This window comes from Etheostoma cragini, chromosome 21, assembly GCF_013103735.1.
Source record: "Etheostoma cragini isolate CJK2018 chromosome 21, CSU_Ecrag_1.0, whole genome shotgun sequence".
Taxonomy (NCBI): Eukaryota; Metazoa; Chordata; class Actinopteri; order Perciformes; family Percidae; genus Etheostoma; species Etheostoma cragini.
Window position 1 is genome coordinate 5,622,965 of NC_048427.1, and position 25,336 is coordinate 5,648,300.

The 25,336-nt window shown below is 39.2% G+C and overlaps 1 protein-coding gene across 2 annotated transcripts; it reads right to left on the reverse strand.

Annotated features, from left to right (window-relative positions):
* Positions 1 to 428: 428 nt before the first annotated feature.
* Positions 429 to 22,243, reverse strand: ppm1bb (protein phosphatase, Mg2+/Mn2+ dependent, 1Bb). 2 transcript variants are annotated; one of them, XM_034859456.1, is made up of 6 exons: positions 21,840 to 22,242; positions 12,246 to 13,082; positions 8,702 to 8,819; positions 7,621 to 7,732; positions 6,274 to 6,331; positions 429 to 947 (listed from the first exon to the last, which is right to left on the reverse strand). In XM_034859456.1, exons 2-6 carry the CDS (start codon positions 13,068 to 13,070, stop codon positions 918 to 920), a joined length of 1,143 nt encoding a protein of 380 aa, XP_034715347.1. In that variant the 5' UTR covers positions 13,071 to 13,082; positions 21,840 to 22,242; the 3' UTR covers positions 429 to 917. The 2 variants fall into 2 exon arrangements, with proteins under 2 accessions (XP_034715347.1, XP_034715346.1); XM_034859455.1 differs by lacking the exon at positions 429 to 947 and adding an exon at positions 4,065 to 4,740 and having other exon boundaries at positions 21,840 to 22,243.
* Positions 22,244 to 25,336: the final 3,093 nt, after the last annotated feature.

Sequence of the window (25,336 nt, forward strand, 5' to 3'; positions counted from 1 at the left end):
GACTAGAAAACCACGTAGTTGTTCATGTAGAACCAGAGTCCTCATGCAGTGCCCTGCAAAGGTAGCACTTTACATACGTGCACAGGTGGAAATTGGGGTGGTTGATGGGTGTTTATGGTTTTTCATGGTGTGTCTGTGAGAGAGAGAGAGAGAGAGAGAGAGAGAGAGAGAGAGAGAGAGAGAGAGAGAGAGAGAGAGAGAGAGAGAGAGAGAGAGAGAGAGAGAGAGAGAGAGAGAGAGAGAGAAACAGATTATCTATAGAGTGTGTGTGTATGTATGTATGTATGTATGTATGTATGTATGTATGTATGTGTGTGTGTGTGTGTGTGTGCGTGTGTGTATGTGTGTCTTTTAAGATGGGAGAAGCAAAGGTGTTAGGCAAATATCAGACCCAGGAGCACAAAAAGTCCAGGAGAAGAAGAAGAATCACATACAAAGTCATTATCCACCGTCCATCTTCTCTTGGCCCTCCTCAAAACACTCACACACTCAACACTCTTTCGCACATACAAACATACGCACACACTATAGGTCCTTAAGTCAGTGTGAAGTCAGGTGTTCAATGTCAACATTCAAGAAAACAAACAAAGAAAACACCTCAATGGTAAAAAAAAAAAAAAAAACTCTACCATCACAATGCTTCAGGTCATAAAATTCTGACATTTCTGAAAAGTGATTTTTGTTTCCTATAGGTTTAAAGCAGTATGCATGTGTGTGTAGTTGTTATTGTTGTTGTCGTCTTTGTCCCACTGCTGCAAACACACACACACACACACACACACTACCAACATACGCACACTCACTCAAACACACACCACATGTCCTCTTTTAGTGGAGAAAGACATGGCGAAATGGAGGGACACTCCTCCTCTGGGCGGGTGCACCGATCACCAGGAGGAGACGGGTCTTTGCCACGGCTACCAGGGGTCTTCCAACTCACCGGCACTCTGGATGAGTAAAAAGGAAAAGATGGAGAGAGCTGTGTGTTAGGTATTTTTGTCCATGCCTCTTTTCCTGCACACAGAAGTTAACATACTGCTCCCGGTGCCTTAAATAATGGCAAACTTTAAACCTCACTGTCCTATTTCATCTACTTAAATTGGATGAATAATGGTGGAAGACAGTACCATTCCCCTGCCCAGCCTGTACTGTAAAACACAACCAGAACCCAGACCAGGGATGACTCACCTTGCGAAGAATCAAAGCCAAGGGTCAGACTGAAAGACATGGGAGAAATGGAGAGAATGGAGTCCCTACAGTCTACGCAGCACGCCCTCCGCTCATCGCCGCCAGCTCATGCAATGCAGCCATTTATTTGGCGGCTATTGTTTTAAAGGAGACGACAGATTAAAATGCCTTTAAGCAGCATCCGAGATTCAATTAAGTCGAGGCTAGAGCTAAAAGCTGGCAGGGGAGGGAAAGGAAGGTGAGGTTTTATTTTCCGCTTGAGCTGAAATCTACACAGCCTAAACAGAAACATTTGCAACACATTAAAAAAATCCCACTTGAAGTTTCAGGAAATAGTCCTGTATCAAATGCCACCACTTTACCTTGGATTCTGTCAGGGATTTCTTTTTGTATCTCTAATTTCAACCCTGTACATTTGCAAGGTCCAAAAGGACAGGACCAAAAGACAAGAAACACAGCCTTAAAGTCAGATTATATCCAGAAATACTCAAACACTTGACACAAATCATTGCATTATACCACAAATAATTTTTATTTGTTCATTTGTGATTTTAACTGTGTGGGAATAATTTGGCCCATGTAACTGCATACAAATACAACTCTCTCTCACACTCACACACAGTACATACATACACAACTTCTCCATTAATAGTTAAGTGGCTTAGATATTGAAAAGATGGAGTGCATGCATTACCAGAACCACTGGGTACTGGGTTTTATACAGACTTACAATAACATCCCTCTACCTGCTTTCAAAGAAGGATGAGCACTGTAGGTTCAGTCTGTTGAATTAAGCTTTCACAATGAGAGAAGAGTTTCAGATTGTGTTGTTTTGAACAGACGATGTCATAACCAGTGAGGAATGAAATATTCTGTGTGGGATTTTATCAAGCTGAAACACATCCTGCCATAGTTAATACCAGCAACTGTCGGCATGAGCAGTGGGAACCGATTACAGATACACAAACATCTTACATAAAACCCACTGTTGTCCAGGTATAAATAATTGTACAGGTGCCTAATGTTGGACACTGAATTCCTACAGTGGATTCAATGCTATGACATTTTAAGCCCTGCTAGAAATATGACTTTAGGAGTGTAATGCCGGCCGTATGTTTGAAAAACAAATGTGTTAGACTGAGGGTGTTTGCTAAAGAAAGGCCATTTTGTTACCTAAAGCAAGACCAGTAACCATATTCACAGTGATGTTTTGTTTAATCTTCTTAGCTTCAGCTCTACACAGTTTGACTTTGCTGAATTTGTTTAAGATTTACTTAGTCAAAAGTCTTTTTTCTTGTCAATGCGATATTAAAAACTTCTGATAAAGGATAAATCTCACATTTGTGTTACTTTTCCAAGCAAGTTTTCATTGTTGTCCGCAAAGCTGCAATGGGCTCATTACTGCCTTAAGTTGTGGCAGGTGTTTTTCGGCCACAAGGGGCAACAAGAGTCCATTGCTCACCCAAAAATACATTTTGACAAGCAACACAAAAATTAGATTTTTGCTATATTGGAAGTGTTTTCAAACAGCATTTTAAGGTTTAACAAGAGAAAAGACCTCATGAATGATGACTAACTTTTGGTTGTTTTGGCAAACATGCATCTGTATAACCGCCCATCCAGGGTTAGTGAGTCGAGCACAGCCACTTCCCTGAGCTTTTTACGGAACCGTGTCTGTGATTTGCTAACAACAGTTTACGGCTAACACTGACAAAGCTGACACAGCTAATACAAAAGTTGAGCCATCTCACACAATGTAGAGAGCAATACTATATAATAAAATAATAAACCCATATGATTTTAGAAACGATATGCTTTTTCAACTGGCGCCACCATAGTGAGGTTTCTCTCCATTTTTCATCCATCCAATAATTTATCTAATAGTTTTGATTTCTGGTGTGTAAAGTGCATTACCGCCTTACAGGGTTGCTAGTGTGGCTGTAGACTTTTTGTATTTTATTAATTTCAACACATCGTTGCATGGCCCTTTTGCACCTCGACTAGTATACTTGGGTGCTACTGACACATTCTCAACCACCAGAATAACAACCGTAACAAACGTGAACCTCTTTGTTGGTGACTGAGGCAGCGTACTAGAGTGTGGTGATGTGGAATTCGGCATATGGTGAGGTGGGGTGAGAAAGGAATTTAAATGAAATGCCGCTCAAACTACAAGTATACAGCAACTAAGCCACATACACAAGTGTCCCTCTGTGGTTAAACGCACAGTTTTTCAGTACCCAGACTGATTTGGACAACCTAACATCGCTGGATGAGGTAACAATCCCAATCAAGTACCACCCACTACCAAAAACACACATTTTAGTAGTGATGATTGGTCTCTTTCTCCATCACTCAAACTCATGCAGACACACATACATACATAAACGCAAAAGAATGTATTTTGAGTGGCCAGGTCAGATAGGTGGTAGAGTGGGCGCACATGTACTGAGAAGTTTATGCCTTGATGCAGAGGTCCAGGGTTCGAATCCGACCTGTGACAACTTCCTGCATGTCTTTCCCCTTTCTCACCTAACTGTCCTGTCAAAAATTAAAGGCGGAAAAGCCCCAAAAAATGATCTAAAAAAAAAAAATAAGACTGTGTTCAGAGTCTGTAGATGGAGTAGGCCTGGAGAGCAGTTTGTTTCACGTAGCTGCAGTTAAGAAGGTCTCCTCTCCTTTTTTTGTCAGGTCGTCCACTGTAAGCAGGTGTGTGTGTATGTGTATGTGTGTGTACGTGGGGTTGGGGTGGTGTTGGGGGTGGGGAGTCAGCCAGAAGCCAATAACGGTAAATGTAGGCCATGGAGTGCAAGGTTTATTTTTACTTCACCAGCCACTTTTGCACAAACTAATACATTTCTTATTGATTTTTTGTAATGGTTAACATCAGTCAGGTTGTAAAAGTGGCTGGCAAGTTTGGGAATCCAAGCCAAGGTGAACAAAGGAAAGGGAAAACAAAAGAAAGGAGTCCTCATTAGGAGGAAGGTATATACAGTATGTGGCTCGGAGACAGAACTTGAATAGACAGAGGGGGCCTTTTTATTTCCATTACATTACTAAAATATTCATGAATGGAAATGGGAGCTGAATTTGCAGCCCAAGGTAGAGCCAGAAGTGACCGATATGGCCATTCAAGTTCTGTAATAAAGGAAAGAGGAGGAGAGATCAAAGCACGTTGGACTAGCTTTGGGGTTGGGTGGGAAGGTAGGTATGCAGACGGGGAGCTCAGTCAGAGGAGGGATCAGCCTCAGGGGCGGGAGCATCTTTGCTGGCCTCCGGCTTTGCAGTGGCAGGTGAGGGCGGGGGCGAGGGGGGAGAGGGAGGGGAGGCGGACTGCTGCTGGCCATCACTGTCGTCATCCAAGTTCCTTGTGCCTTCCCCTGTTCCATCCGCAGTGCTCTCCCCCCGTAGGTGGTAGGTGGCCAGGGAATCCTCCAGCACAGAGTGATACTGCCCCCGGTGGTGCAGGCGGAACTGCCGCAGAGCTTCCAGCAGATGAGCCGCCGTGCTGCCACCTCCCTCCTCACTCTCCTCCTCTCCCCCCGCACAGGCCTGAGGTGACACGCTAGGGGTCAGACTCTGCAGGCACGCTCCATGGTCAAACACACACATACAAACACTAACAAACAGCGGCACAATACTCCAGTGTCACACACATGTCTACTACACACTAGCGTGACAAATTCTGAGACATTCTTGCACCAGTCGGACAAGCCCATGCAAACGCTACCTCTGACCCTGTGATCAACAACCTTTTGTGATATTTGCCGAATGGTGTACGGGGCAGGGGGCACCCACACATCCCAAAGAAAAGAGCCTGTAAGACTCAATTATGACAAATACACTCACATGCCCTCATAAATCTACACACATGTCCACCATCACATCACACTTTTCAGGCTGTTTATAAGCTGACACAGAAGTCTTCTTACATGAATTCACACAGAATTACATGTGTAAGCTTACACGAATTCTTGACAGCAATTTCTTTAAGATGGATGTGAAAATTCCTCCTAGACTGCATTTAAGTTTTACATAAACTACATTTTTGATACACTGAGCAATATTTCAAACCTTAACTGAAAAGATAAATCAAAACAAAGTGACCACGCCAGGAGAGCAATACCTATTGAACTGAGATGATTTAAATGTAAATAGGAATATGTGTCTGACAAGCAGAAGAATGGAAATTAGACTATAGATATTGGAGTTATTGTGTAATGAGGGTCTGTCACAATACATGTGGCACTACAATTTATAGGGCTATTTGGACACATTCGACCAACTCTGTATGACTTAGCTTTCAACTCTTTAAGCACCGTGAACAGTATATTTAACTGTTTCTGTACAAAAAAAAACTGCACTCAAATATATGTTTTTCTTATTGTCCCTTCACTTGGGCGTTTGACCTTCACTGTGTGGAGTTTTGAACATATGTGAAAACTTGTATCCACATTCATCTGCTCAAGAGCAAAAGTGTATTTGTGCTCACCTTGAATCTGTTTAAGACGTGTACGAACGTGTATGAAACTTACACAACCGTGAGGTGGAAACTTGAAGCCTCCAGTGTATGTACATTGATTGAGAATGTTTTTCTGAAATAAACAATCATCATAGATTCTGGATTCGTACTCATTTATACGTTATTCAAATTCTTGGAAGGACAGAAATTATCATTCAAAGCATTCTTATGTCTTAAAACATGTCTGGGGGGGAGGTGGGGGGGTGACATTTAGAAAGGCTTTTTAACTCGTCTGTAGGTTTTGCGTGCTGTCATTGCTCAGGAGTTCAAAATATTTATGAGGCCTTAAACCGCATTCTATTTTTATGATAAATGCAAAAAAACCTGACCACAGCACTTCAATGCTTTTCAACATGAAGTCAAATGAGTTTTACTGAGCTTGCTGAGGTTAATTTGCAAAATCTACCCTCCAACCTTTCACACTTTAAAATAACATTAATTCTCATACACAAACGCAAACACATAAACAACAGAGTGTCCTTGTCTGGGCCGGTGTGTGTTTACATGTTGAGTGGGTGGTGAAAGGTTGGAAAGGTGAGGGGTTAAGAGAGTGATCAACTCACCCCTTCCTCTTCTCTGTGAGGGTTCAGCCTGTTGTACACCGCCTCGATCACACTCCGTCTGCAAACAGACAACAGCTCGCTGCTTAGAGAGGAGACCATTTCCTTATATAATACAGTCTGTTCATTCTTTGCAAATGTATATTGATTTATATTTTAATGGAACTAAGTAAGCAACTGAGTCGATATTTGAGTATCCGCTACTCATACATAAAGAGACTACAGCATATCTTTTTGAATCTGTACAGCTAAGTGTTTAAGGAGTGTTATCTGTATATGGATAAGTTCTGAAGTGTATCTGCGTGGCTCGTGTTGGAGTGGATGCAACTGTCTGTGTACATTATTGGCTCAGTGCGACCAGAGCAGCAACAAACAATTATTTTCCTTATCAATTCAAACTGTTTCCAATATCCTCGGAGCTCAAGGTGACGTCTTCATATTGTCTCTTTAGTCTATCCAACAGACATAAACCCAAAGATATTCTGTCTGTTAGACTGTAAAACAAGGGAAAGCAACATTTGTGCTTGAAAAATGTGCTTGAACTTTTTTTTTTACACTCTAGTAATTTTTTCAGTTCTATGTGTGACAGTGCTTCTTGTGAACATTAATAATAATAATAATAATAATAATAATAATAATAACGTTACCAGCGCTACATAAACAAAGTGATAAATTCTAGGTTTCTTTTGCAAGTTACAAAATTTAACAATGACTTAATGAAAATATTTTGCCTAAAGCATGTGTAATTTCATGAGAAATATGCATGGTTAAATATTAAACCAATCATAAAACATGTAAAAAGGCCATTCACACTTTGAATGATTTACCATTCACAGCTACTTCTGGTATTTTCTTTAAAGACGGCTTAAAAATACATTTTTTTTAAACTGGCTTCTATCAGGCTACTGTTAGAAGCAATTTTAATCATCTTGTGGCTGTGGAAAGTTAGAACTTACATTTTTTGGGAAGGGGATAGTTCAAGAAAATTATTGGCAATTTAATCAATAGTTAATAGCACTACTTATCTGTTTATTTATTTTCATTGCTTAATATTTTTCTGTCTCGTATATCTTCATTTAAAGCACTTTGCAACTATTTAAAAAGAGCTGTACAAATAAAGTTATTGTCAACTCATGAAGTTAGAGATCAAACTTGCAGTTCACACATCAAATCCTAACTTGTGTGTACATTAGGATACAATATCCTGGTGGTAAATTATGCATTTACAAGTTTCTAAGCCATAACAAAATAATGTGTGAATAGTCAAGTACAATAATATTTTTAACAGTATGTTGTGTGTGTAAAATGCAGTAAAATCATGTTAAATGTTGTTCCGGGCTGTGTATTTACTTGCTGGCCAGCCCTCCGCCAGGTGGAAGGTCGGGGATATTCAATGTGGCAATGCTCCTCAGGACAGACACCAGGTCAGGGACTCCCCCCTCCCCACAGTTCGCCAGGAGCTCTACACACAAACACAAAGAAGACCAGGGGCTCGTCAGGGGTTATGTGGTATACTGAGACAAGATAATCGTAATTTATACTATTAGTTTAGGCGTTAACCCACGTAAATTATACACTGGAAATCCAGAGTTCTCGCAAGAGCACAATTGTATTTTAAGAGTTACTCTGGCATCGAGTAATGCTGCTCGTTAACGAGCCCTTATAGCCGAGCTGCACCAATCACATCGGTGGATCTGATATAGGCGGGCCAGAGGTGAGCTAAACAGAGGACAACAAGATAATCTACCAGTTAGCTCTGCTGGTAGCCAAGCGTATGGTGCTCTTGATAGGTTATCCCGTGCGGGGTTGTGATTGATCGTGGTGTTATCCAATTGCGTGGTGTGAGATTTTCAAATGCACGCTTGGTGCCGCCCGTTGAGATGGGCGACTTTCATTACTCAATGCCAGACCCTTAATCTTTCAGATATGGGTTTGGATTTCCAAGCTACAGAAATTACCCATAGTAGTGGAAACATTAGATACACCACTACCTGCTACCATGGTGTAGCAGACTGCTTTAAAATATTTGTACTACCTAAAGAACGTTCATTTTGGTTACGTAAACAGAAACTGAGCACAGTATGTGGCCACTTATTTCACTTAACCTTTACAAAAAGTACTATTTTTTAAGTTGCTGGGCCCAAAGAACAGTGACGGCATTCAACGACCACTCGACAGTTACATGTTTATAATAATACAGTACAGCATATCAGCCAGGGATTGTGTAAGGATAAACAGTATTGACAGATATTCTGTTCCTCAAAAACACTGAAGCCTATATGTTTAAGACTATAGCATTTCTTTTTTAGATCTTTTTAAATCTAATTTTAGAGACATTTCACTGCCTCTTCCTAAATATCATGATAAATGCATACTGACTGTCTATTGTATTTGTATGTGGTAAGGTGTAGCGTGTTTTGCGTGTGCTGACCCTCAACACGGCTCTCCAGGTACTTATCCAATTCCTCTTCTTTCTTCACAGCCTCCTCTGAGATCTTGGGCGCTCCAGGTAAACACACCACCACCACACTCATATTGTCCCTGCTCCCCTGCAGGTCAAAATAAAGAGGGCATTTAAATCTATGTGGGACATAAGGTACATTTTTTCTGTTAATAGTAAATAAGTTTTGATGTTGTGATTAAAAAAAAATCTCTTTTTTAAAAACCACCCACACAGACAAAAATCAAGTAAAGATGACACAGTAACTACAATATTCAAGACCATTCAACAAAACAGTAACAAAATAGACAGTAAACCATAAACCAAAACAAACATATGTATAAATGACAAAAAGGTCTCTTAGGAGCCCTCCAGAAAGTCTGGGTACTTTCCCCATTTTCTAGTATAGTATATGCAATCTGACAAACCTTTTCAAACGCCGCCAGCCTAGATATCTCACAAGCCCACTCCTGGATTGACAGTAACTTTATTGAATTGTAATTCAACTAAATCACAACTCTTAAAATTAGCAGTCATAAAGTTTTTTATCCTTGTTTAAAATAAATTCTGTGCTTTCCCTCCTAATGTTAACATAAGGTTAATAGCCATCAGACACTGTCATTTTACTCAATAACAGGAGATGAACAAAAACAGAGATTACAAGCATCAAAGTGTAAACTTGAAGCTGAAAAATATAACAGGCAACGTTTACATGCTATTTTTTAATATTTGAATTTGATTGCGGAAGGTGTGAATGATGAGTTATAGCAGCTGGCAGCAAGTATAGTCCGACCAATCCAGTTAAAAAAAATAAAATAACACAACGAATGATGATATATCGCCGATGAAAGTCAATACATTTTTTTTTTTACATACAACAAAATTACACATTTTTGATAAGGTTTCCTCAAAATAGTGTTTTAACAATGCCGGCCTAGAAATGCACTGGCCCAGAAATATAGTCCAAAAGTAAAGTTGTCGCTGTTTACATTTTTTTTTTGCATTTATTTTTTTCAATTTCTTGTCATTTATCAGATGACACATACAGCGAGAGCAATATATCTACAATGAACCAATTTTGGCCAATATAAGCTAGCCAAAATCTACTTTTGGACAACGTCAACATTTTGCAGATGGAGTCCCCTGTGGAGTTTTTGACCTCTAGCAACGCAAAGGAGCAGTTTTTCAATGAGAGGGTCCCTGTTCTGTTTAGGCACAAGGTGGATGCAATACACAGTCCTACAAATCGTTTCAAATTATTCTACAGGCCTACAAACGGCAGTAACAGTCAAGATCTGTAGCAACTTGCCAGCAAATACAGGGGGAAGAAGACCGCTAGGAAATGAACATGGATGTAAACAATGCAGGCCTCAAAAACAAAAAGTAAATCGGCTTTACATATGTTATATGAAAAATTAAATGTATTCAACATGCTTGTTAGACCTCAACACAGTGAGTCCTGGTGAGCAACACAGAATGTGAACACAACTTTCATTGGTTTGTTTACAAGACAACATCTTTACCGTAAAACTGCAGCTCCTGAGTCATTTCGCAAATTATAAAAAAGCTTGTGACTTGGACACAACAGCGGACACGCTAACAATTTTGCATGTTCTCATAGTTAAAAACCTGGTTTTCTCCAATACAGAAACATGTTTGAAAAACAATCTGGTTGAAATAAACCATTTTTGACATGTTGCTGACAAACCCTTTTACCTTTAATACAGAAAGCTACTGGAAGATGATTAATAACTTATCATTTACAAGTGTTGTGTCCTTTTTAATTGTTTAGGGCTTTAAATACTAATTATTTTCTGGATTAATAGCTTAATTGTTTGGTCTATTATTAAGAAAAGATTGAACAAGGTTCGTTACATTTTCCGAGAGCACAAGGTGACTTCTTCAAATGTCTTGTTTTGTAAAACCAAAACTGGCCAAAATCTTTAATTTACAATCATATAAGACAAAGAAAATCAGCACATACTTACAGCAAAGCTATAATCAGCAGACATTTGTCATTCTGCTTAAAACAAAATTCAGTCATCAAAATGTTTGCCACGTAATTCTGTAATTCCGATTTATCGCTATAAAATCTTTATTTATGAACCTATAAACTTTTATGGAATGTATTCACTTTCAATAGTATAGAGTATAATAGCAACAGAACACAATACTTCCTTATTCCAGAATCCTTTGCACTATGCTCCATAATTAAAATAATTTACCCCTGCACACTTTGCACTATTGCCTCAACTTGTCTAGATTGTTTCTGTTTGTATTGTGTATTTATTGTTTTTTGTTTTTTTTGTTTCGTACAAGTAAGGTATGTGTCCTCATACCTGGCAAATAAAGCTGATTCTGAACAGTACAACATCTGGCTGGAGGCTAAAGCCTGAACACCAGACACTATATTATTTGCAATCATTGGGCACACCCTCACAGACAGTAACAGACAAGATAGAGCTGTGCCCTAAAACCAATGGATAGTCACCTTGTCTCTTCCTTGTATAAGTCAATGTGGCCAGAGTAACTCTCTGTAAGTGTACAGTGTCCCATTTATTACAAAAGGCAATGGCAGCAGAGGAGATTTTATGACAGCGTATGTAAGTTACTTGAGATAAGTCATCCAGTTAAAAATAACAAGGCTGCTGCGCGCTTGTTAGTTCTTGGAGTACTCAAGACACAAAATAGGTGATACATGGAAGGCAAAGGTCCAAGATGTGGAATGATGGATGAGTCAGCTGAGGAAAAAAGTGATTTTTCTTGGATCGATAGCTGAGAAGCTTGATGGGCAGGGACCGAATATAAAAGCAATAATACATTATTCATCATCTGATTTTTATGATCTCTCACTGTAAGATGTTAAGTTTTATTAAACAAACATTACATCATTTTGTTATCTTGTGATGCAGTTTTCAATAATTTACTTTTATATTTTGTATATTATAATCTTTGAAAGAAAACTACTTTGTTATTCACTTTATTCTAAGAATTGGAGGCAAGATTGGTTAGTAATGCATTTGATAAGCAGAAGAAATATCTGAATCACAATTGATGCAAACCAAGCACTAAAACCTCATTACATCACACTTTATCAATACTAGTGAAGTATTAGTGAAACCAGACTTACAGCTTCAACTATTCATTTGTGTCACAGTAATCAGAATGACTAAGCAAATTACTTACTTTTATTATTTGTCAGTTCACATAAGAGAATTAGCAGTTGAAATGTATATTTCGCAGATCCTCTCTTTATACAGGCATGCAATTCCCCAATTACTCAAATTGGAGTCTTATCAAATATCATTATTAATACTCAAGATTATGTGTGATTAAATGAAATGTCTAAACTGATTATATTAAATACTGTCAAACTTTCTAGTCCTACTTGCAACACAGCTCTGTCCCATACACCACATTGGACAAGTTAAATTTGGCTTTTAGGTTCTATAGCTTTAAAATTAAAGACAAGCAGAAAAGAAGGAAAATACGCTTACACGTCAATGTACGAGATGTATGAGAAATAAAAGCTTACCTTATGCAGACAGGTGTCCACCACTGAGTTACAGACCTTCTCCAGGTCTTCACACACCAGGAGTCGTGAGCGGACAAATTCACACAGCTCCTCGTTGGACATGACATCCCAGATTCCATCACATGCCAGCACCACAAACTCGTCTCCCTCGGGCGCCCGCTCCAACACACACACCTCGGGCTCCGGGCTCACCAACTGCTCCGTGGGGCCCTTCCCATGCACACATTTGTAGTCGTAGTCCCCCAGGGCCCGGGACACAGCCAGGGAGCCGTTTACCCTCTGGATCATGACTGAGCCGCCAGCGTTCTGGATGCGCTCCTTTTCACGGGGGTTGCAGGGCTTGTGGTCCTGGGTAGAGAAGCCCACCTTGGTGTCTCGACTCAGCACGGCCCTCGAGTCGCCGCAGTTAATGAAATAGAGGTGGGTCGGGCTGAGCAACACGCACACGGCTGTTGATCCACTGCGGTCCAGGCCCTGCCGCAGGTCAGAGAAGCTGCGCATGTACTCATCAATTGTTAGGAAGCCCGAGCGGATGCCGTCCTTCACACCCTCCACAGACGCAGATCCTGAACTGAAGTCTTCTGACAAGATGTGTTCCAGCAAGTGGCCGGAGCAGTAGTTGGCAACACGGGAGCCTGCATGCCCATCGTAGACAGCAAAGAAGGACCAGTCGGTGAGTCCATGGGGGAGGCCCACCACAGCTGTGTGAGCGTCCTCCATCTCCACCCGCCAGCCCTGCATGGAGCTCAGGCCATAACGCAGCCCATTGCCCTCACCGTGGGCACTATGCTTCTCCGTCTTCGGCTTGTCCAGGAATGCACCCATTGCTGCCTATAGCTGGAGATTAATCAAAGAAAGAAACAAAATTACAATTACACCATCCCCAGCAAGGACAAAGAAGATAATTTATCGCTCACCAAGTCAGAAACTTTTATCCGTACGTACTAGTCTAGGGGTGAAAAAAAAAAAAATAGTAAAAAAAAAAAAAAATAGTTACTGTCTTCAGACATTTACAAATCCGAAAACAGAGTGACTGAAATAAGATGGGATGACTGAGCCACTGACATGGGAGATTACTCTGAGAGAAAGTGACTTTCACAAGCATGTTTAACGAACATCCTACGAATTTGAAAGTAGCCTACATTTGAGAAACAAACACAAGGAGGCTAACCTAGCGTACCTTAACAAAGTAAAGGAGAACGCCAAGCCCTCTTTCACCAAAACAGAAGCTAACTCCGGTCTCGTAACTGGCATGGATGTATGGATATGTAGGCCCAGCAGCATGACGGAGACAACCGCAGGACAGAGAACACTACAGGTGTGCATTCACCGGTGACCCGATAGCTGGTTAGTAAATACGCAGGAACAGCAAAAGCGGGAGGGAACGTGGGTTAATGTGTCGATTGACTTCATATAGTTTGCCACTTTGCTCGAACCAAACTTCAAAACACCTGTTGATGTCTGTCTTCTTTAGTCTGGTGGCTGTTCAGTTTTTTTTTCCTGGAACACGTCACTGACACATTCTGCACTTACTGCGGGGTCTTGTGTTGACTGTTTACATATCTGTGCTCATCATCATATGTACATTGTTTATATTGGTGTTATTGTTGAATACATTGTGAATATGTGCAGGTTTCTAAAATGTTATGTTTTTGTTGAGTTATTACACAATACTTTTTCTAACCTTTACAAATAGCCCGACAAAAAACCTGTATTACAAAAAAGACTAAACTAATAAAGACTATACTAAAACTAAGCATTTTCAAAAAGTAAAAAATAAACTAGCAAACCCTCTTTAAAAACTAATTAAAACTAAACTGAATTTTTGAACAAAAAAGACAAAATAAAAATAAAAACTAATTAAAAGAGCTGAAGATTACAGTGCAGCATTAAGCTTCTTTGAGCATGCATAGACTCTGAACACAAGGTAACTAATACTATTAACTTGTTGGCAAAATATAGAGGGTGACATTACTGAATCAGCAGGGTGTGAAACTCTCACCTGCAAAGATCTCAATGGAAACGAAATCTGTTTCTGAGGGTCGGTTTCTTGTCTTTGCCTTTAACTAAACTTTGTCCATTCTGACCACCATACACACTCTCTGACCATGAACTAATCCCATGCAAAGGCTGAATATGGATGCAGATGCAGTCAGTCAGCCAGACAGCATCTGAAGTTGTTTGGTCTGTTAGGGAGTTTCTGTGTGAATGTGTTTTAAAACAATTCATGGGTCTGTGTTGGTTCAGGTACTGGTGAGACAAAAAGCAACCCATTTAGTTCAGTTTTAGTAACAGATTCATGAGTTTGAAGGCTTATGAGGTGCCAAAACACTCAGATTGTACTGCTCTGGAAAGTATTCATTGACTAATGCAGTGCTTTGCTAGTCTGGCCATCACCAGACCAAGCCAAGTTCAACGGATTTGAGCTTGAGCAATGGTCTGGGAAGTCGGCTCTGTATTTTCTCTGTACAAGAGGCGTGACCAACGGGCATGGTTCAAATGACACTGTATGCAATTGGATAGTCCTTCAACCAATCACACCAACAATCCAGGTGACGTAGAAGTGACAGAAGCATTAACATTAACCTTTATTTTACCAGGAAAAATCTGAAAAACCCACTGAGATTGAGAATCTCTTTTACAAGGGAGTCCTGCCCAACGGATTAATGGGTTGTTCCGCTAGGCTGTGCTTCGTTGGCGTTCGGAGGCCGCCGCTAAGTTGAATGTATACAAGAAACTGCTTGGTCGCTTTTCTATCGTCATCATGTTAAAACCACCAATAGCGTGGCACGTAGATAAGCCAGTTTTTGATTGGTTCCTGCAAAATTGTGAATTGAACAGGAGAATTAAACGTGCAGGTTTCCAGACCGAGCTGATGTATGTATGATGTATGTATGTAAATGAATTAACAATTATCAGTATCAGCCCTAAAATATCAAAGTTCCAGTCAGGCCAGAGCTGTAGTATTCAGAAGGAAATTTAAATTAGGAACACAGAATAGTTTACCCGATTATACTGTAGGACAAGGCACTAAAAATTGCATTGTTGTCAGATATATTGTTTGTACTAGCAAGTGTACCTGAAGATGGAAGCAGCAGCTTTCTGACCTGCACTATATTTTTCCATCATACCAATCAATAACGACCTAAATGTCAGCAACTGCTGCAGTAGAAAACTACTTACAGTATGTATTGCCTGGCTGGTGTAGCGCTTATGAGATCTTGAAATCAATAAAAATTGAAGGCGCCTTGAGCATATCTTTTTTTTCCTCTCCAACATATCAATTTCTCACTCTGCATTACCTCCCACATGAGCGCACACACTGCATGACAGGCATGTGCCCAAAAAAGGCTGATACTGTACATGCAAGGAGTGACTGCACCTGGTTTCAGGAACGTGTATGTATGTGTGTGTGTGTTTGTGTCTGCACTCCGAATGTCTGCAGTGTCATAGTCTACGGGGGAGAAAAAGACGCTCTATAAATACGCAAAGCCGGTTTAGATTTCATGTACAGGGTGGGGCAGTGGGCCATGCCATTCAGATTTCTAGTACTTTGCTGCTACTTGATTGTACAAACAAGATTCCCACTATCAAGCTCTCACCAGCAGCTACTGCCACTTAGAAGTACCCTATATGTTCATGTATGGTAATAAAGTGTTTTCACATGTGTGTGAAAGAAAGAGAAATCTGTTATGTTCACCAGCAGTGATTCTCTCTAAAAATAAAACAAACACACCACCATTGCCTAGCAACCACCCACCCTGCAGGGCAAACATCCAGGCTAAGCTTCATTCAGCGACATCCCCCTCTCTATGTCTCTCTTTCTCATTCGCTCTAAAAAGACACACACACACGCCTGGTAGAGTGAGAAAAGGGGGGTTGCATCATCCATCCATTAAAGCAGTTGCCACAGCCAGACCCTGTAAGGAGTCAGACTGCAAGAACACATGCAGATACTATAAGATCTCTGGCTGACAATAGACTGCTGACACACACACACACACACACACGAAAATATCTCCAGAGGCATCACACTGAAACCAGCAACTCTCAACCACTTATCCTCTGCAAAACTGCCGTCACCCGTGCTGTAACCACAGGTCGAAACCAACGCCCCCTTATGCTAAGACGCACGTATGCCAAAAACCACTGGCTACGAAGAGGGAAGTAGAAGGTTGGGGATTACATAATGCTGCAGAGAGCCTGAGTGCTGCTGTGAGAGCAGGCACACTCACACAGAACAGTCAATGCTATCCTGGAAGCAAGGTTAACATACAGGTTCCAGCAATATCCACGTGTACACATCAATAAACATATTGCTATACGCTGAGAGTCACCCTGTAGGTTTATGCTCGACTCTCCAGAGGATGTAAAAATTGGGTATACAACTGATTGGTAAGGTAATTGTATGATTTTGCTCCTGCTTACATGGTACAATATGATACACGGCTCACAATACCAATAATATCACAAAACAGATATTACTGCAAAAAACTGTGATAATCAATTCATCAATCCTATAATGAAACATCATTATAATAATAATAATATATGAACAAAATACCCGTGAAAAAGTTAGGGCAGGTTTTCTCTCTTTTATTTTTTTTGACTGCAAATCCAAACTGTTAGCAAACAGCACAATTCTGCAGCAGTCAATCTGTCAATCAAAATTTTCAATCTGTAAATAGACATTACAGAACTTTAAACTTATACGTGGCTGGTGCATCTGTTATTTTTCCTCAAACTGCTGTCCGCCATCCCGTTAAAAAACTCTTCCTCTTCGGCTAGTTAACTTATATTCAAGTTTCCCTTATTCATATGTTGAGCGCCACTAATAGCTAGGAGTATTAAAATTCATTAATTAAAATTTCGATATTTGGCGCCAGTCAGGACATCAATATATTGCCGTATTGATATTTTGTCCCACCCTTACACAGTGCGAATTCTCTAACCAGTGCAAATTCTTCCCCATTGTGTAGGACCAATGCGTGCTCTTATAGTGGTTTTATTTTTTTTATAAAGTTCCATCAGCTTATCTCTAAAATAAGCTTGTTGACGGTCTCAATCTCAGTGACACTGTGGTTCATCTGCTCCTAAGTCTTTACACAGTGATTGCTGACTCAGATAAGATTATCAGCAATTGAACTCCTCCCGTATCTGGCTGGCAGGGCACAAGTCCAAAACCAAGTGATGTCATACTCTGGTCACCTGGTCACCTTATCGAAATCTGATATACTGGAAAAGGTGAGTAGGGTGGCTGCTAGGCTACATTTCAACTTTGCACAATACAAAATTAATGAGAATGTGAATTTATCATAAGCCTTAGCTTAGATGACAAATCTCTGTAATACAGTAGGGCAATTTAGAATGACTTAATCATCCAAGATCATATACATTTCTTAAACTCTAAAAAGGTAATAAAAAGAGATGGCTAAGTTGGTCTGCTCACACATTATTCACATGGGAAGACTAGAGCTTTACTTTTAATATAAGATCTTAGCAAACATTTTCTTTGCCATGGAACCAGAAGACATGCATCAGACGTTGGGGGAGTAGTCTTTGCATTGCTGGTGAAGCGCCATAAGAAAAGTCACAGTAGAACTTGTCATGACCTTTTGAGTATAAATATAGGTTGAATGAATACATTTAAGTATTCCTAAAAGAGAGTTTTTCCTTGCCAATGTCGCACTGTCACACTATGCTTGCTCTTGAGGGAATAACTAGAATTGTTGGGACTTTATAAATTATAGAGTGTGGTCTAGACCTACTCTATCTGTAAAGTGTCTCGAGATAACTTATGATTTGATACTTTAAATAAAATGTAATTGAATTTTGAAAGCATAAGGGAAATCCTGTATAGAATTAGGACTGGTAACAAACCCTGGTTTCAACTTCCAGAAATTCCTATTGCAATATAGGAAATTTAAATACTAGAGAAATCCTTGCAATCATCTCTAGTATTTATTTTTTACAGATCTAAGTTGATGCAAAGGGTGACTTACCAATTATTCACATCGCGAACAATTTTTTAAAATACCTATGTAAAGAACAGTATATACAGGTGAAGAAGTTAGAAGCAGGACTAAGCCTCTTGCCACTGATTGCTCTTGAATCAATTCAATGGCCACTATTATCAGAAATCCGTCTTTGAGTTATGGTTGACCACATGTGCTCATATAGGCCTGTACTGCAGTAAATCTACAGCAAAGTTAGGAGTTACAATCCGAGCTATGTAAGGGTTGACTTTAATGTACCATCAGTTGATTGATGGTGGAGCAAAGATAATCACTTTATTATGTTTACGTCAACTGAGGCATTCATCACAAACTTGGAACTGTACAACTGCCACAGTGCTTGAAAGAACATGGTTTAAACGAAAAACGGTTCCAGCTCATTATTTATATGTTTAGTTTTTCAGCTCCACAATATCTACTGAGCGATATCAAAAAAGCAGGATGCTATATATTGTTACATAGTATACAAGTTATTATTATACATTTTAAGTGAATAATGAGCAGAGAATAGGTGAAGTGTTGGGAGGGGCAGTGCTGTTGCCGCAGTGAATCATGACTGGTTATTATAAACACCTTACCAGCTTGTGACTAACATTAAGCGTTATCTTCTCAGATTACATTTCATGTGTACTGGCTGGTTTAACAGGCTTCAACAAAGATACTAGACATGGCACCAAGGGCTTTTGGTTCTGACCATGACAAAACAAATTGGCAGTACCAAACCAAGGTTATTATAGTTTTGCATTTTTCATTAGTTTTTATTTCGTTTTGACGTTTTGTTTTTAAATTCAGTTTAGTTTTAATAACTTTTTAAAGTGGGTTTGCTTGTTTATTTTTTATTTTATTTTTTGAAAATGCTTAGTTGTAGTTTAGTTTTAATTAGTTTCGTCTTTTTTGTAATATGGGTTAATTGTCAGTGGATTCGAAAAGGTCAGAAAAAGTATTGTGAAAAAATAACTCAACAAAAAACATCAAACAATTTTAGAAATATGTATTCACAAGTTAAATATGATGATGAGCACAGATATGTAAACAGTCAACACAAGACCCCGCAATAAGAGCAGAATGTGTAAGTGACGAGTTCCAGGAAAAAACTTACACAGCCACCAGACTAAAGAAAGAAAGACATCAACAGGTGTTTTGAACTTGGGTTTGACTAAAGTGGCAAACCTTTTGAAGTCAATGGACTCACACAGTTGTGTAGACATCCCAGTATTAATCCACACATTAACCCACGTTCCCTCCCGCTTTTGGTTATCCTGCGTATTTACTAACCAGCTATCGGGTCACCGGTGAAAGCACACCTGTAGTGTTCTCTGTCCTGCGGCTGTCTCAGTCATGCTGCTGGCCCTACGTATCTGGGGTTAGCTTCTGTTTTGGTGAAAGAGGGCTTGGCGTTCTCCTTTACTTTGTTAAGGTAAGCTAGGTTAGCCTCCTTGTGTTTGTTTCTCAAATGTAGGCTACTTTCAAATTTGTGGGATGTTTCCATATAATAAACTGTCCATATATGTTACCACCTTCCACTGCAAGGCACTTGCTTTTATCTGACACAGTCATAATCAAAGAGGACTCTGCCGCTTTCTTCCGACTTTCGGTACCGTCATGAGGCCAGGCAAGGGGCACGGACTGTTGCTTGTTGTGTTCAATTTTACATGGAATGTCGGAATTTCTGGAAATTATACACGTCTACGTGAAATGTCATGGTCGGAAGGATATAACATTATTTGCTCTATGAAAGACATTGAGAAAGACAAAAACTAAGGACATTTACTCAATAATAACCAAACATAGATTTTTTTAGAGGCCTCAATGAAGAGAAGGGAGAGTGTTGCAGGGCTTTAAAACCTATTTTATACAGTCTGTTAAAAACTCACAGAAGAAAGTAGTAGCGTGTTTGATACATTCAGCTTGTAAAATTAAATGAGAACCAATTCATTAAAAAAAAAAAAATTTTAAAAATGTAATTAAAAATTAAATGGTGAACAGGGTTAATAGAGCTCATATGTTTTTTTAAACAATTAATCATGCAGGCCTACTTCTAAGGTCACTGCATACATAACAAAACATACACTATCCAAGTAGCATTGCATGCATTTTAGTTTGACGTATATCCACGTTTAACTCTGGACATGAATATCTTAACATACTGTAGCTACTTATAATAAATAATTCAATGAATGAATAGAACAGTTGACAATTTGTTGCTGTGTGCTTTTTTAAATGTTAGAAATACCATAAAGCTGCCAAGCGAACATCAAATAGCTAACCATTGACACCTATGTGACTGTCTGCTAAGCTGTCATTAGCTAGTTATAGCTAGTGTAGAGTTAGTCTCCACCAGTGTTTCTCAAATAGGGGCACCCTAGGGTTACTATGGAGAACTGCAGGGGTATGTGAGTTTTTTTGTTTTAAATGTTAATTAAAAAAAATATGTAATGCATAATTCCTAAAATAATTATACTATAAAACGTATTATTTAAAAATGTATTGGAAACATTTGTTTTTTAATGACAAGGTTATTGTTTAGTAAATCAGATGCAACGCAGTAATCTACATCTTTATATGGCCTTATTTTCTACCACAGGAGGTACTCAAAATATGTCAAAGGGGGTACATTTTTGAAAAATGTTTGCGAACCACTGGCATATACCATGATAGATTAGCTTGCTTTGGGACCAGACTAAGAACTGGAGGGCAACATGTTGTTTGACTGTAACATTAGTGTTACTTCAAAATTGCTTCATTCAGAATTGGCTTGCTAACGTTTCTAAGTTACTTTGAAAGAGGGGATGGTGGGTAACGTTTTATTTTGACAATGGTCTGTTTGAACACTAGCTACTGCACAACACAATTTACTGGACCGGTGTAATGTGTTTTAGAAACTAGGTTGACTTGGTAAATGTCTGCAGACCTTAGTGACAGGATCCTCAAAGTGCAAAACATAGAGCCCAACACTTACAATTAAGTTAAAGTCTCAACGTGTGACATAGTAACGTTACCACACGAAGAAAGAGACAAAAAGAGTTGCAACAAATGATTGTTAACATTATCAATATTATTGTTTTGATAAAAAAAGATTATTTATTTAGTATATGGAATAGTTTAAAAGGCCCATCGCAAGGTCTGAGAGTCCAAGTTTACATATTCACACTTGTTTTTTTTGCGTGCCCAAAACTTCATTTTAATTAACATAAAACACAGAAAAGCAGCTAAACCTAATATTTGAGAAGCAAGAATAACAAAATATGGGTTAGTTTCATTCAGATGAAGGGTCAGGATTTATTTTGACAATGGTCTGTTTGAACATTAACGTTACTGTACAACAAAATGTATTTAGCATGAACCGTCTGACTCTCTTTGGAAATACGTGTGTGTGTTAAATACCAATCCACTGACCACATGCTGAACTCCATTAACACTGCTCCCTCCACGGAAAGGCCTAGCTTGCTGTTGTGTTAATATGGGCTAACGTTAGCTGCCTTGCTAATGTTAACAGTTAGCTAGCTTGGTGCAAACGCAATTCCACAGCTTGTCAAACTCAAGCTAATGACGTTAGCGCACATATTAGCATGCTACTTACGTTTTCCTGCTGTTGCGAATGTAGATCCAATCTTGATTATCTGCTGGATTCTTCTTTTGTGTGAAGATATGTCGGTAACCTAGCTATCAACGGAGCTAACGTTAGCTCGCTAGCTAAGTTATGTTTCCTTATTTGACAAAAATATTCGAGATTGGCCTCAGATGAGCGGCGATAATTCCTTTCTCGGTGGTTCCCTGCTTGGACAGCGTTGATTTTTACGCATGTTTGACGCCAGTTCTGTCTCTCCCATAAAATGAAGATTATTCCGATCGTTCCAAAACAAATATGGACACTGAGAATTGGTTATATCATACAACACTCACAAATCTAGCACTTTCTTGAATTGAAAGGCCAGAGCTATCCTTCGACTTTGGGTGCTGAACAAGAGGAGGTGTTATTTTTGGCATTTGCTCGGTGATTGGTTACAACGTCAAGACGAAACGTCGGTTAATTGGCTGCTGCTTCTGTCAATTAGCTCTGCCCCTGTCCAACAATACATTCTTATTGGTCTATTACCGACGTCCTGTGATGCGCAGGATCTGTAGAATTCACTGGTAACTTTTATGACATACTCATATGTATTGAGTGATGAGATGAAACAAACATGTTTATATTTTGGACAGGTAATTTTATTATTAGGAAAATTCAACATTTACAAAAAGAAATGGGCGGACTTCAAACCAATCTTGGACATTTGTAACTGCATCAATATGGCAACAAATGAAGGCAATTAGGAATAATTCTGTTGCAGTGTTTAATACATTTCTCATGGACAAATGATACATTTATTTGAATTTGCATTATGTTTTCCATTAATTATTAATTTACCGGTAATTATGTATTTACCGGTGTGTTTGTGTGTATGTGTGTGTGTGAGTGTGTGTGTGTGTGTGTGTGTTTGTGTGTGTGTGTGTGTGTGTGTGCTTGTGTGTGTGTGTCATGCGTGTGTATTTTGTTATTCTCTGGTATGGACAGTTTTGTTGCATAGAAGCATTTGCTCAATAAAAAAGCAACATATGTTTTTAAAGCATCTCAATATAATTCAAGAAACTGACCGCATGTTATTTTTCCATTGAGTTCTGTGTTGATTTTTTTCTCGGGATCTTTGATTAACAGCAATCCTTTGTTCCAGTTTTAGTACTGTACTTAAGTACAAGTATAAGGCCGGGCTTTAGCTCTACCCTTATGAGCTTCAACATTAAAGTACACATTTGTGCTTCAATAATTATAATCCAATAAATTGGCATAATGAGTAAGTAAATTTGGATTTCTTATAGTTTCGTGCTTTTACTTCAGCAAAATGTGAATGAAGGACTTTTACTTCTGACTGTATTTCTGTATTTCTGCCTTTTTTACCTTTGCACCTTGCTCTGAAATACCTGAAACAGTCAAAGACAAGTGGTGTTCTGTCTTGATTATGTATGGAAATGTCTTTTTTATTGTAACATGTTTTTTTTCCACTGCTTATCTGGTTTTCAACATGCAGCTACACCTTGTCTGCGTGGGACAAATTGCAACACTTGAACATTGACTCTGTTGCGTTATTGTGTGACACACGTCAGTACAGAATTTAGTTAGATGGTAAAGTTAAAGTCACAGTGAAGAGAATAGAGCTAGGAGGTAACTCAAGCTCAATCCATTCACAGCACACATCTGCAATAAATACAAACTGACACTGTAACCAAGGCTGGATGACCAATGGGCACAATGAGGAACTTCCCTCTGGAGGAAGTGTGAACAGTTGTATTTCAGCATAGAAAAACTGCACATGAAAGAGACTGGGAGAAACGGGGGGTAACTAGGAGGCTAAAAGCTAATTTTTGCCCCATGGCCACCTAGCAGATTAATCTAGCCACTTTCAGCTGACTAAAGAAACTTCATATAAAAAAAAAGTCATTCATAAATGTAATACACGTATTCCCTTCTTTGGCACCATACAGCAGAATGTCTGTTTGGAAGGAGAAATTGCAAACAATTCAGAAGTTTTTCATAGAAATGAAAGATGTCAAACCAAAAATGGGTCAAGGATCTGCCGGATGTCTGGTGGTTCCCCACAGGACATGATTAGTTTATGTTAAACATGAGATCTGCCTGAGAGACACAAATCTCAACACTGTGTTCCTTATTTTTAATTTACCATTGTAGCTGTTTTTTAGTTTGGAACATTTTGATTTTGTAGCTGTTTTGCAAGCAATTTATGGCAATAATAGGGAGGTGACTGAAAAAGGCTTCAGAATGATTTAAACAAGCTTGTCAGATCCTCTAACAGCGTCATAAAGCTGGAGCACTTGCAGGACTTGGATGGACATATCACTGTTTAAAGCTTTAGTGCGCAACTTTTTGATATTAATGAACGTCTGTTGAATTCAAACCACTGCCAAACAATTTGCTACAAAGCCAATTGAGACTATCAGCTCCACACAACTCTCTCTGTATTTCTCAGTATGACAATATTAAGAAGATTGTGTCGTCCAGTGACTTCCCCGCGCAGAAGCTCGAGTGAAGACAATTACCTCTTCTGAGTCCCTCATGTTCTTTTAATCCTCCATGTCCTCCTTGGCTACGGCCAATTGTGTGGAGGGTATATATATATATATATATATATATAGCCTATATATATACTGTACATACATAAGGGAGGCAGTGTGATGCAGCCAGAATGAGACCTTCAAATGAGGCCTTTCAGAACAGGTTAAATACTTTAGCCTAAGGATAGTCACACAGTTTTTTTTGTAGAGTATACTGAACCCTTTACTCTGCAGTATGGGAACAAAACAATTACACACATGGGTAGATTTTTACAAAAAGAAGCCTGGACCCATTCAGAGAATAAATAAATATATTTCATTCATTTGAACGACTAAAGAAGTGCAATGAGTGTGAGTGTGTGTGTGTGTGTGTGTGTGTGTGTGTGTGTGTGTGTGTGTGTGTGTATGTGTGTGTGTGTGTGTGTGTGTGTGCGTGGTTGCCAGAAAAGTAAAAGGAAAAACAGTCATGATAATCAATACATAGAAGATTATTTCAAAGACTGCAAAGAGGGGTATACAGCCTGACTCTCTCCAACGGTTACACAATCTGCCTACTAACACCTCCAAATCTCAGTTATTAACTTGTTATATCTTGTTTGTCTAATCTGTAAAAAAGAAAGAAAAAAAAAAAAAAAACAGTGCAAAAATGGTTTTACAGGATTTATGTGTGGGACAAAGCAAGCTAGCTGTTTCCGACTAGTTCCAGTATTTATGCTACGTTAAACTAGTCGTTTCGTAGCAGTATCTTTATATTTGGAGCACAGACACAACAGTGGAATTTATCTAAAAAACTAAAAAAGTTTGCTGCTGTATATCACTGTAGAATATGTTGATAATCTTTTGGTTTGGGAATACTGGTCAAAAGAAAGGTGGCTGCAAATGTGGGCAGAAGAATCTGTCTTAGTCTTTGTGTGTATGTGTGTGTGTGTGTGTGTGTGTGTGTGTGTGTGTGTGTGTGTGTGTGTGTGT